This window comes from Engystomops pustulosus, chromosome 6 (assembly GCF_040894005.1).
Source record: "Engystomops pustulosus chromosome 6, aEngPut4.maternal, whole genome shotgun sequence".
NCBI lineage: Eukaryota > Metazoa > Chordata > Amphibia > Anura > Leptodactylidae > Engystomops > Engystomops pustulosus.
Window position 1 is genome coordinate 44,443,315 of NC_092416.1, and position 14,336 is coordinate 44,457,650.

General features: G+C 40.1%; 1 protein-coding gene across 1 annotated transcript; it reads left to right on the top strand.

Annotated features, from left to right (window-relative positions):
- Positions 1-721: 721 nt before the first annotated feature.
- On the top strand, positions 722-14,009 carry TNFRSF18 (TNF receptor superfamily member 18). The gene is made up of 6 exons (XM_072113249.1): positions 722-961; positions 2,977-3,117; positions 5,498-5,585; positions 7,339-7,445; positions 11,840-11,971; positions 12,760-14,009. Exons 1-6 carry the CDS (start codon positions 808-810, stop codon positions 12,885-12,887), a joined length of 750 nt encoding a protein of 249 aa, XP_071969350.1. The 5' UTR covers positions 722-807; the 3' UTR covers positions 12,888-14,009.
- Positions 14,010-14,336: the final 327 nt, after the last annotated feature.

A 14,336-nucleotide genomic window follows, 5' to 3' on the forward strand; every position in this document is an offset into this window, starting at 1 on the left:
GTGATCTTATGGTGACATCCCATAGGGCAGTGGTGGCGAACCTATGGCACGGGTGCCAGAGGTGGCACTCAGAGCCCTTTCTGTGGGCACTCAGGCCATTGTCCCAATTTCACCAAACAGGACCAAATCCACCAAATCTTCCTGCAGTTCCAAGCACCTAAAAAGATAAAGCTCTCAGCGCTATTTTGAAGCAACATTATATTGGCTGTTTGAACTGCGGGAAAAGTGAGAAGGTGTTGACAGAACTGCCTTGTCTTTGGGGGTCATCCTGCTGGATCCACCATTCTTCCTGGAGAGAAGCTACAATGATGGTCTGAATTTGAATTTGCCCACCTTCTTTCAACTGTATTGGTGGCCTTAGGAGAGCCAATACAATAGAATGATGTGGAAGAACAGGTAGCAATAAGTTACTGCTTGAAATGCCATGTTGGCACTTCATGGTAAATAAGTGGATTTTGGTTGTAGTTTGGGCACTCAGTCTCTAAAAGGTTTGCCATCATTGCCATAGGGGCACTGTTATCAGGGATCTCTATACAGACATGCAGAAAAGATGCACATTGCTTACATTGCTTATACAAAGGACATTATTACAGTCTTCTTAACTTCTCCTTCACTATAAAATGCTGCCTGTACATTATACTGCAGGGGACTCATTTTTTTGGCTTATTAGAGTAAAGGGAAACCAAAAGGAAATGTGTCTGACGTACAAAGTCCTCCCACATGAGACAAAATAGAAGACTCACATCTGAACTATAGCAGAGTCTTTTAGCCATTCAGACACAAGAACGGCTCCATAGTGTTATAGCAATGAATCTTACTTGGAGTATGAGTTCGTTGATGGCCTTGTGTTGTGTGCTGCTCATGGAAGCCACCGCCATTTTTGCTGCTGAGGAATGTCCTAATGGCCACTACAAGGTGAACATTAATGAGAATCCAGTCTGCTGCCCACCATGTGGACGGGGTAAGTGTCATCTAACTCTGAAAAATGTACTTTCTAGATAACTAGTAAATGTTATTGCACATAAGTAGAATCATATGCAGAGTAACTTTGTACATTCACCGCATTACTAATAATGATCCTGGATGACAGATCGTGGTCCAGAACTGAAAGCCCTAATTACTCTACGCAGGTTCTACGTCTTATTGGATTTTACACCTGTACTATGATCATTGTCCTATGATATTGACAAGCAGCAGATTTATGAATCACAGGCAATACATCAATATCAGTTCAAGATATAATATTATAGGGCTAGAAACAGTATCTCTAATCATATCAATGGGGGGTCCGAAAACAACTCCTTGGACCTCTCAAAGAGGTAACTGGTGAGAGGCATACATGTGAATCCACATCTTCATTGTAGGTATTGGACTCCATGGCAGACATTCATCAATTGCGGCGCTGGTCCATTTTGATTTTTGTTGGAGAAATCACGCTATATTTCACATCAGGATCCAAGATGGTGGCACAAGGGAATAGTGAATTGGCGCACAGCCGAAAAAAGGTCTGCAATGACTCCATACTCATGAAGGTGACATAGAATGGACTAGCTTTATGAAGATCTAAGTTACGCCAAAAAACATGTCAGAAAATTAGATATGTAGGAAAAGTGTCGGATCCCCAAGCGGCACCAAAATTGTTTGCCCAAAAAAGATTCATGAGTGTCGGAAAAGGACCAATATTGTGGTGCTGAAACTTAATAAATATGTTGCAACAGGCGCAGCTAGAAGAATAAAAATAAAAGTTTTCAGTCTGAAAGTCAATAATGAATGCCCCCTATTTTTTTTTTAGAAAGGTGATTGTCCCAGAGTTGGACTAGAGATTAGAAAAACATCTAAGGTTTGCATCACTAAAGCTTTGCTGAACTTTTCAAACGTTTTGGTTCGGGTCCGAATCTATTCGGTCTGAACTGATGTTCCTCCAATTGACTTGGAAATTGGTATATAATCCTCTTTAGTCTTCTAAACCTTCATGAAGTCTTCATGAAAAGGTACTATGTTGTTAAGTTAACTTATTACTATTTTTTCCCCTAGTCCATCTCCATTCCCTAAGTTTTGGGTGCCAATTTTAAAAGTTTTTACATGGTCAACCAATGTGAAGCAGAATATATACAAATTTGATGCCTGAAACTGTACAACGCCTGAAATATTGTACAATATCTTTGAAGCAATGAATAGGTGTGCTGATCTCTAGTTGGGATGGAATAGGATGCAGAAGGTCCCTTTGTGGTGCTGGTAAACCTGTATGACCAGTGCACCATTTACAGCAATCTGGAACTTATTCCCTTATCTATGGATAGATGAATACATTCATTTTTGTTGGATATGAGACATATACAATGTCTACCTGGCAGATGCCATTCCTGCCTTCTATATGGTGTGTGGAGTATCTACTGGTACCTCTGATTAATTTGTGCACCTATTAAGAAAGATGTAGAAAATATGTGTATTATCATCTGATGTACTTAAGGCTTTGCTATGGCTAAAAACTATCTATATCATCTGTATCTATATCAACTATATAAACTGAAATCCCATCTGCTTATAGTAACTCCTGACTAAATGTGAAGGCGTAACCAAGAATTAGAAGGCGGAGGCTTTCCTTATTCGTGTTTGTATAAAAAATGTTAAATAATCTGTAAGTGAAAGCACCAATTTCCAAGTCTTGTACTAAAATAGATATTTGTTGCTAGACAACCTCCTAATGTTAAAATACAGGGATAAACCCTATCTACTCTGTTTTGTACAGGACCTCAGGGTCCTACGTTATGGATCCTGCATTGTTTTTCGGACACAGTGTAATATTATGATTGTATGATGTGTGACTGTATATCACTGTATATCCTTAGCCTCGGGTGTCTTGTAGTGGAATACTGTGATCTACACCCTGCTTTGTAGACCAATTCTATTAAGACCCAGGGTAAGAAAACGCATGTCACTGCAGGACATAACAAACTCATTTTTTTTTATTTGCAGATAACTTTGCCTGTCAAGATGTAGAGAACAGGCCAAATGAATGTCGTTGCGGTCCAGGTTATTACTGTAAATCTGAAAGTTGCACCTCATGTACAAAGATTAAAGACTGCAAAAATCCGAGACCTCTGCTAAACAGAACAGGTAACAGTTCTTCTCGCATTAGTGACAGATGGAAAGTTCTCACAAACTCATGAAGAGCCGAGGCGAAGACTATTTGGTCAAGGATTTCATCACAAAATCCAGTCTGCCATAAATCAACATTCTTGATTCTGGCAGAACTGTCCACGAATAAGCATGCAAAAGGGATTAAAGGCCTAAAACTGAAGATTATGGTGATGTGTCCATTGTTGCTGGGTCATGCTTTTTCGAAAAGTTTCACATGTGGGGGAGATTTATCAGAAGTGTCTAAGGTAAAACTGCTCCAGTTACCCATGGAAACCAATCAGAGCTCAGCTTTAATTACATAAACATTTGTGGGAAAACAAAAGCTGAGCTCTGATTGGTTGCCAAAATCAACTAGAACTGTTTTGTTCTCAGACACTTCTGATAAATCTCCCCCATGTAGTCCAATTAGTAAGAAGCATTCTGTAGTTTAGGAGAAGCCCAACTAAAAGTGATAGACAACCCCCTGTGTACAGACACCGCTACTGGGAGAGATGTCAATATAGGCGTCTTGTAAGGATTTTCAATGAGAAATTCTGCTCCAAATCATGTTGTCCAATATATGACAGAACTCAGGACTCTTTCTACTTTCAGAATTTGTCTGAAATTTTTGAAGTATATGTTCTATTATGTAATTTCAGATATGTTTTCAGTCCTCCCCTCTGTGCATCGACCTTTGGGGCAACAGTGAATATATACAATCTATTAGATAATTCTACTGATTTAGATGTTATTTAATATTTAAATTAGGTGGAAAAATGATTATGTATTTCTATATGTTAATAGTGAATGGAATGTTCCAACCTGAAAAAATCTTCAAGTTAAAGTGTGATGCAAATATACTTTACAACTAAACTTTAACTAAAAACGAAATGCCATAGTAATGTTTCCCATGTCCTACACTGGTTCTTATAGCAAACTAATGCCTCTACTCAGTGGCGTAACTAGGAGAGGCAGGGCCCCATAGCATAAATGGGGCCCCCTTCCCCCTTAAAAAAATATACATAATTATATACTCACAAATGTGAGTTACAGTTGCACAGTATACACAGTACACATATAGAGTATAATGCAGTATATATACACATCGAGTATATACACATCACACATACAGCATATATGCATCACATATATGTTACACACATATTATGTTGTACAATGTGCAGCATAATATGTATATAATGGTGTACATCCTCCATTCTTTAGTTTGTCAGTTAGGATGATGGAGCCCCCTGACACTGTAGGCCCCATAGCAGCTGCTATGGCTGCTACCACTATAGTTACGCCCCTGCCTCTACTAATATCAGAGTATCATCAGTAAAAAAAAATCTGTAAAAAGCACAAGGTCACAGCTCACAGATCATCAATGGGGCCTCTAGCGTTTGTAAAGAAAAAGTTACAGTATAACAAGTATCATAAAGGAGTGGGAAGAGGCACGAGTTCTGGTAACCCATCCTGTCCCCTTCCAGTGGTAGCAGACGTGGGTGTTGTGCCCTACATGGCTTATCCTGTCGATTTCTGGTTTCTCTGAATTTAGCCTCCTACTAGTAAGACAACTTGAGATTTTATAGTTCACGCAACATTTTATCTTTTTCCAGGAACCACAACTTGTATATACACAGCCACATAAGGGTTGTTTTTCCGACACATCATTTTCCTTCATTTTAACCATTTTGTGATACATATTACTTGATTGATAAACTCTGTGATAAAAAATTATAAATTGTGTCTTTTTCATGTTTTTTTTTTGTATTTGAAAAAAACCCTTTAAGAAATATTTTTTTTTCTCTGCATTGCCATATTCTGAGAGAAATAGGTTTGTAATTACACAAAATACTGAATATCCTTAGTTTAAGTGATTATAATGGCCCAGATTTATTAGATATATTAGATTTATAAGCCCATGCATGATTTTTTTTGTCTGATTTTGCACATTGCATATGTATGTAGCGACACAAATGTGCACGGGACACTTTCTGCAGTGAAATGGGCAGTGAAGTCGGACCGTGCGGCACTTTTATCAAAGGTCGACAGAAATGTGCTGCACGCCCCATGTAAAAGGTGCACCAAAAAAAGTGCTGCCCTCTGTCGCGGTAGTGTGGGGCGCAAGATGCATGCAAAACATGTGCTAGAAATCCTAAATCTGGCGCCCTCTACACGCTACACAGGCAAACTGCACATAATGCAGTTTGCACTGTTTTTAGTAAATGTGCCCCAATGTGTTTTAAACTATGTAAATAAGCTCATATGGGCATTTGAGGAGGATTCAGGTCAAACAAATAATGAATATACCATGATATATGAGTACAAGATTCTCATTCCAAGTGACATCTCTTAATGTCTGTCATTAATTTTTTAGTAAAAGAAGACTCAACATATGAATATGAATGCAAGGAGTGTCCAAACGGGAAATACTTTGAAGAAAAAAGTGGAATCTGTGTGTCCCTGTATGTACATTTAATAAATTGTATGTAATATATTTAATGTGTATGAATAAGTACAATTTAAGTTTTCTATTACTTATACTTTTTATTTATTATGCATTGTAAACATTTCTTATTTTAATCCAATGCATCTAAAATAAAAATGAACTATTATTTATGTCTCCATAAGTAGTAGATTATAATATAGGCGGTTTGGGCACTTGTCCAGGTCCCATGGCCACCCAGACCACCCACCAAATCTTATACTGAGAAAGACCCTCACTCATGAAATCCTCAGACATCTGTTCCTGCTGTCAATACACATGTACACAAGAGCCATTTCAGGAACTTTGAAGGTCCTCCAAAGGTCCTAAAACCACAGATTGAAAGAAAGCATATTTTCCATACCCCAAGAAGCTGATTCTACTACCATATGTAGGAAGTGATTCCAGACTTGTAGGGGCTATAATATTCATACAGCCCAGGACCCATGGTAATCTTAATCCACCCCGGTCCGTATAGTTACAGACTACAAACAAACAAATGAGGTTGTCAGATCCTGACGGTATACTCTTTTTACTCTAGCCTATTTCTTATTACACTATAGATTGTGGAAGAGGGTCAAGATGGAAGGGAGTTACAATTGGTTGGCTGTTCAGAATACACACATGGCTTCTTTCTAATCTGTTTGCATTCAGACATCCATTTGCACGTTCATGTAAATGTATCCTAAAAAAAGGTGTGATTTCTTAAAGCTAAATTTGTTTCGTCAGAGGCTAATAATAATAATTATTAATAATAATTCCTTTCTTTATATACCGCACACAGATTACGCAGCGTTGCACAAAGATTGCCAAATCAGTCAGGCTAGAGAGTGATTCAGAGGAATTTCCAAACTGTTCCTAATCCCTGCTTCTTCACTAATGAAGGCTTTTTGATTTGTTTAGTGTCTATACAATTCAATCTAATAGTTTTCTGCAGCTAAGTAGTTGTAATGTTCCATACTAAAGGCCTTTGTCCCCAATTGGTCTCTGACCTCTTCTTCCTGTTTGCTGTACATTCTGACCTACAGTTCCCATTTTCTCCTGATGTGCCAAAATGCTGCTAGCCTATACTGCGGTGTATTAGCGCTGCCTGCCCGGACCCTTGTCTAGATCATGCACTGCTTCCTATTGTAATCTGCTCTGATCATTCTAGCTGTTAATAATGAAGACTTTCCCCAGTGTAGTAACCCAGTGACCCTGCAGCAAGCTCAACATTAAAGGGCTATTCTCATTACAGCAAATTCATGTCAAAAAGTTAAACAATTTTCCAATATACTTTCTATATGAATTCCTCACAGATTTCTAGATCTCTGATTGCTGTCATTGTATGGAATGCGTCTATGTTTACTACAAGTGGAGAGAAACCTGACCATGGTCACGCAGGTGCACGGCTCGTTATATAACACACAGCTCTGATTACTCTCTATGATATATGAGTCGTGCACTTGTGTGACTGTGGTCAGATTTCAAACGCATTCCATAGAATGACAGCAAGCAGAGATCTAGAAATCTGTGAGGAATTGATACATAAAGTATATTGGAAAATTGTATAACTTTTTATAATAAAAAGAATGACATTAATTTGCTGTAATGAGAATACCCCTTTAACATCCCTGTTCTGAAGTTAAAGGATGGACACCAGGGAATCCCCAACTCTGGGGACTCGGAGCCAATCCAAGGCAAACCAGTAGATTCACATCATCTCCACTTCAAGTTCACGCTTTTTTTTCCAGGCAAACTCAGAAAACAGGAACAAGCAGATATGAAATTCATTCCTTCCTATCTTCAACTCCAAAACCTGAAAGTAAACTGAACGATAAGGATACAACAATGACTAAAGGTAACAATGATAAACATAACATAATCTTATAACATGTTTTGCATGACTAAAAATACCTACCTCCATCCTGTAGAGCCCTTTACCCCCATTATCCTACAGTAAAGAAGCATCTATATTGGTGTGGAAATAATTTCTGTAGATGTAGAAGTTGCCCTCAATTACAGAGATTTGGGCACATTTACTTACCCGGTCCAGTCGCGATCCAGCGGCGGGTTCTCGCTGATTCGGGTTCTGCCGGCATTTACTAAGGTCCATGCGCCGATATTCACCAGGTGTCGCTGCTGCGCCGAGGTCCGCCGAAGTTCACCTGCTTTTTCCTGGTGTATGTGAGTGCTTGATCTTGCGACACAAATGGCTTTTTAAATTCTGCGGTTTTTCCGAATCCTTCGGGTTGTCCGGTGGCCATGCCCCCCGATTTCTGTCGCGCGAAAGTCAGCGCGATTGCGCCAAAAATCGATCGCGTGGGCCACAATCCCGTGAAATACAGCGCAAAGCGGAAATATTCGGGAAAAACCCGACGGATTCGTGGCTGCGGACCCTTAGTAAATGTGCCCCATTGACTTTTGGATGTTATGGCTTTATATTGGACCAGTTCCCAAGACTATCATCTTCTGACCTGCTTTTTTCCTATACATGTAGCCATCTAGGTGTCCTGCATTACACGCATAAGAATTCTTGTCCTCAATGCAGAAAAAGCTTCATTATTATTTTTATGCATATGTAAATTTTGGAATCAACATATGTAAATTTTGCTGCACTTACGAGTATTGCTTCAAGTTTTGATCTTCCCCTTCATATCAGTTTCCCAGTTAGGGTGACACTGTTTATCAAGGGTGGGGGAGTTGGTGGATGATTAAACTTTACAGTTTTTCTCAGGAAAGACATGATGCATGACACTTCAACCACAAGTCCAAATGTTAAGATTAGGGAGCTGAAAGTTTTTTGTTAAAGGGAATCTGTTGTCACAATTTACCTACCCAAACTTTTTGCTATGTTATGTAGGGCTGTGCCCACACATGCTACCCATACCATTGTTTTTATTGGGCTACTGCTTCTTCTATGCCAAAACTTCACTTTAGCAATGTGCAACTTACAGAGGATTACAGAGGTTTTCTGGGAAAATAAGTTAGACGACACAGATCACAAGAAGAGGGGGTCCAAGGTACCTCCATCAGACCCCTCATCGCTCCCTGAGATGAGTGGAGCAGACGGACATGCATGTCCGTTCTACTCCATTCATCTCTATGGGGCAGACAGAGATTGCCAGGAGCCTAACTTGAAAAACATGACAGGGTATCTTTCTCGATTCCGGAGTGACATAGTTGAGGGCAAAAGGATAACAGAGGGCGCTGGGAAGTGGAAGTGTAAAATGGAGTGTTGTTATTGCAGTGGAGCTGAAGCCCTAAGGTGCTTTGCTCATAAGCACTTCAGCATCATTTGCATATTTGTATAGTAATGTTTTGGTGAAGAACAAATGGAAAATAAAATCAATGGTGTTGGTGGCTTGCCGTAAAGCCCTACGTAACAGAGCAGAGCAGACGGAAATCGATCGCCATAGACACCTATGTCATGGCCGTATTGAGGTGAGCCCACACGTGTGTCACCATACCGTATTGTCAACAGGAACAAGACAGAGCATGCACTATCTTTTCCCGTATGGCCAGGCTGCATGGCTCCCTATGAAGAGGGGAGGGGTGAGCAGCACTCACCCCTCCTCTTACCAGCGCACTGCTATATGGTCGCCCGGGCTATGTGCTGGGCAAGCATACGTTAGTTTGGAAGAGGCCTTAGTTATGTTAAGGAGCATCTGTCATGTTGACCACAATGTCTTATCGGAAAACTGATGCAAGTAAACTATAGCATTATGAAATTCTAGGTTGTAGACACAGTAGGACAGTGGCCCAGATTTATCAAAAGTAGTGCAAACCACTTGGATTATCTGGTGCACCCCGCCCTGCTCGGAAAGGGTGCACCATTTTATTTTTGGTTCAACTTTAACATACAGCGGCACATTTACTTACCTGTCCTGCGCGATCACCGAAAGTGCATTGTCCGACCAGAACTGACCAGGACCATTGGTGAATAAGCCCCACAGTGTGCGACACAATTCTGTCGAGTATTTGTATTAAATGTGTTGCAAACTCTTACTGAGCACTAACGTGCCCCTTTAGGTGCATATTTTTTTCTGTCTTGTCAATCAAAGTGCAGTCACTTCTTAAATACATGTGCAAGCTCCAAAGACGTTGGCTGACATTTATTAAAGTGTTTTCACCAGTTTTCTGTTTGACTTTACACTGAAAAGAATGTGCAAACTGCTTGAACATGTATTTATGAAGTGTTTGCGCCAGTACAGTGTCTCTGCTGCACTGTGTCTGCCGCACCAAAAATTCGCGACCTTAAGGTGCAGAGTCGGATCGTGCACCAAATTTATTACTGCGACTCGACAGAATTGTGGCACACACTCTTTAAAGGTGCGCCAAAAAAAGTTAGTGCCCACTTCCGGAACAGTGCAGGGTGCGCCTGATTAGTGAATACTGTCCGCCACTTTTGATGAATCTGGATTTTTTTATGCACTCTGCACATTCCTCAAGCAGTTTGTACCACTGTTGATAAATGGCCAATTCTTTTCAGACAACTGGCACAGCAGTTTTATATCTGGGCCATTGGGGAATATTTATCAGGACCTCTGTGCCACATCAGTGTCACGGAGGCCCTGAAGTAATTGCAAATGCTAGCTCATTGCTAGCACTTGCAACTATTTGCCCCAATCCGCCACCTTCACATCAGGTCACTTTATTAAGCAGTTGGAAAACTTAAACTGCTCCAACCAGAGTTCCCTGTAGTAAAAATGTTCAGAAAATTGAGCACAGCTTTTTTTAAGAAACTCAATTTGAGTGTGGTAAGTACAGATGAAAAAGATATCCGTCCCTTTTCCTGTGTACAAGAAGCTGTCCGGAAATGTAGATGCAGTAGTTAAGATGTATCTGACTTTCTTCCTGCATTTGTGGAAAACTTATAGCCAGTGCAGCCAACAGATGAGAAACGTGCCTCTAGTTTTGAATACATCCTGTTGATCTTCTGTAGAAAAATGCCATAAAAACATGCTGAAACTAGCAACTTCTCTTTAATTAGAAATATTTATTCCATAATCAGCAGTCCAGTGGGTTCAAGAGGCGTAACAGTGTTTGTGGACACTATGGGGGGAATTTATTAAGACATTGGATCATTGTGCGTCGGCCTTTATATTCCCCCATCGGGCACCAGGGATTGCAATATAATGCATTATGTGGCAGAAAACTTCCCATATACAGACAGTCCTCGGGTTACATACAAGATAGGGTCTGTAGGTTTGTTCTTAAGTTGAATTTGTATGTAAGTCGGAACTGTATATTCTACCATTGTAACCCCAGCCAGAACTTTTTTGGTCTCTGTGACAATTGGATTTAAAAAATGTTGGGTTGTCACAAGAATCAATATTAACACTAAAGCTTCATTATAGACACATTTGATAACTGTTACAGCTGATTGTTGTAGCCTAGGACTAAAGTACAATAAATTACCAATATCCAGAGGTCCGTTTGTAACTAGGGGTCGTATGTAAGTCGAGTGTTTCTAAGTAGGGGGCCGCCTGTATATATATATATATATATATATATATATATATATATATATATATATATAAAACACGCATGCTCTATTACAATGACTGGGTGTCTCAAAATTCGAACCCTTAAATGGGTTTTCCCAACAACACAAGTTAGGCACTATCCACAGGGCCTGTGATGAGACCTCCACAGATCATGAAAATGAGGGGTCGGATGGGGTCCCATGTACCTTTGTCAGACCCCTATCCCTCCGTCAGAGTAATGGAGCAGACGGCCGTGCATGACCGTTTTGCTCCATTCATTTTTATGGAGCTGACAGAAATTGCCAAGTGTGGCACTGGGGATAGGGCCTAACTTATGTGTGTGAGAAAACTTCTTTAAAGCGAAGCTGTCACCAGGAATGCCATTCTTAGCTGGTGACAGGTTAAAAACAAGCATTTGTCAGCAATCTGAATCTTTTCAGTAGTTTATATAAGGTAAGTCTCCTCCCCACACTCATGCAGCTCCCTCCCCCCACTTCCTGTCATGTGTATTGAGCAGGCAGCCAGGATTGACCACGCACTGCCGGAGCCAAATAATGTTAATCAAACTTATATAAAGTACTAAAATAATTTAGAACGCTGACATAGGCATTTTAAAAATAAGCATAGCATAAGCTAGTGGAACCAACACCAGCTAAAGATGACATTCCTGGTGAGAAATAAATACCAGAAGGTAATCTACGGCGTTCTCGAGACAGCAATACAAGATACCTCAACATTTAAAGTATGTTCTCTCATTTCTCCCCAGAACCATCTCCCAATAACTGGACATTTCTGGCAATAGTTTTGGCGCTTACAGTGTTTATCCTGTTGTTGATAACAGTCGCCATTCATCTCATCATATGGAAAATGAAATCTGCTCCATTGTTGAAAATTGCAGGTATATATTATAGTAATAAAAAAAATGTGTATATCACAATAAAATAATTAACTCGTATATGCATGTTATGACCATGTTACTGGTCCATGTAGTAGGCAAACCCAACAAAAGAAAGTGGGAAGTATAAGGAGGAAAGCTTCAGGAAATGGGGCATTAAAAGTACGGCTGCAGCAATAAATGGGGTATTATAACTGGAAGCTGCAGAAAATGGGCATTTTAGTTGCCAAAGGAAAGGGGCAGTATTAGTGGGTTTTGCTACAGGAAAAGGGTGCATTGTGAGGGGGCAGAAAAATAGGGGCGTATTACAAGGGGGGTGCAGGAAGGGGGTATTAAAGAAGGGTTGCAGGAAGAGGGTACTATAAGGGAGGGTTGAAGTAAAGAGGGGAACCATACAGTTAACGAGCCAATAAGGTGGAATTACATACTTGATGGCCACTCAAGAGAATTGGGTAAGGTACAGTGTAAGGGTAGCACACTCAAGCTTTTCATCACTCTTCCTCCCGCAATTGTCCGTAGAAGAAAATATGTGCTTTCAGCTGATCCCTGGTTATGAAAAGGTTGGGAACCACTTATATTAATGATATTTTTCATCTAATGTGTGGCCTTTAAAAAAGGTGTTTGATAATGTCCTTCTTAGGAACACTCTCCCAAAAATCTTAAAATGGAGACCCCCCATAACTAGCATATAACATGTAAATATTTTTTTAGATCTGTACAAGATATGTTTAATAGTATTTATTTTTTTCTGCTTTTTATTTTACTATTTTGTCCCGTTTCAATATTTCTAGGAGAGCCACTGCACCCTCATCCCATTATGAACAGAAACCCAAAGGAAGATTTGGACTCCTGGAGCTGTCAATATCCAGAAGAAGAACATGGAGAGGAACATGGCTTGGCAGAAAAGCATAATGAATAAGTTAAAATGACTTAAGGCAGAGAACAAAACTATAAAATACTTTTGTATGGTACAACTATTTGGTGCTAGATGGTCTTCGAAAAGATACTCTAAAGCCAAAATACACAATTCCCCAGCAAACAGTTACAGTGGAATATTGTAGTTCCTTGGTTTATTTCAGGTTTACTGCAAGTGTTCAAACTGGACCATTTACCACCTACATGAAATTACATGTTTTATTCTATTACTAGCTATTCTACTGTTTTGTGCACAGTTGGGTGGAAACATATCCCTCCCCCCGGATAAAGACCTTATCTAATATGTAGCTTGTAGAGTAAACTCTATATGCTGCTTGCCGGCAGGAAGTGCCTGTGTTTGAGCTGGTCTTCTAATGCAGGGGGAGGAGCAGGATGCAGATAATGAATCTGCTCTGCCCGATCATAGTCAGATGATTTATGGTCGGATCTTGAGGCAACTGTAATTGTAAACACCAGGACAGGTTGATAGAGACAGGTTGGGATTATATCTGTGAAATGCTGTATTTTTGTTAATAACAGTGAATTAGAGAATGTGTTATTTTGTTATCCTGAGTATATTTAAGAAACTTGTCTTCCTGGGAATACCCCTTTAATAAAGTATTAAAAATAATCGCAAACTACAGTTACCCTTTAAACTAATCTGCTAAAACAGCTCCCCATATTTTATGTGGTATTGATATGATATGATGAATATATAGGATATGAATGCGGATTTCAGGGGTATTTGTTGAATTCATTTTATGCTATTTTTTTTTTACATCTGCCTCAGAGAGTAAGCTTTACTTCTACCCATTTGATGTTAAAGGCCTTTACATAGGTTTTAGGTTAACATTTTCTTATATTGTCCTGTAATTTATAGTCTGTGTATTAATTTAAAAAAGTCTGTGATATAACTGTTTGAGGCTTACAGTGTGCATGTTATCAGAAAAAATGCTAAATAAAACCTTAAAATGTGTTCAATCTGGTGTCACACTTAGAGCCGGGAAATGGACCATAGGGCAGAGGTAGACAATTTATTTTCCTTAGAATCAAAGTGAAAAAGGTTGGAAAAAGACAGTTCATAAAGTCCAAACTACCGTATATACCGGCGTATAAGACGACTTTTGAAGACTGAAAAATCTTCAGTCTGGTCTGGGGTATTGTTTCTTCTCACCTTTCCCGCGAACCACCGAAGCTCCGCTGCTACACTCCGGCCGCCGGTGACAGCTCCGTGGGTGCCGGCATCGCAGAGAGAATAAGACGTCGGCACGCGGCTGATGTCATATTCTGTGAGCCGCCAGCGCTCAATGAGCTGTCACCGCCGGCTGGAGTGTAGCAGCGGAGCTTCGGTGGATCGCGGGGAAAGGTGAGAAGCTGTTTTATTATTAGTGTGCCAAGCAGGCTGGCTATATAGAGGGGGAGGCGGCAGGATGCAAACTGGGGGGGCCGGCAT

What these genes read in the sequence shown, in the direction of transcription:
- TNFRSF18 (XM_072113249.1), top strand. Translation starts at nt 808, where the DNA reads ATGAATCTTACTTGGAGTATGAGTTCGTTGATGGCCTTGTGTTGTGTG. An exon ending in ACCTCTGCTAAACAGAACAG is followed by an intron (nt 3,118 to 5,497) that starts GTAACAGTTCTT and finishes TTAATTTTTTAG; the next exon opens with TAAAAGAAGACTCAACATAT. An exon ending in GGATACAACAATGACTAAAG is followed by an intron (nt 7,446 to 11,839) that starts GTAACAATGATA and finishes ATTTCTCCCCAG; the next exon opens with AACCATCTCCCAATAACTGG.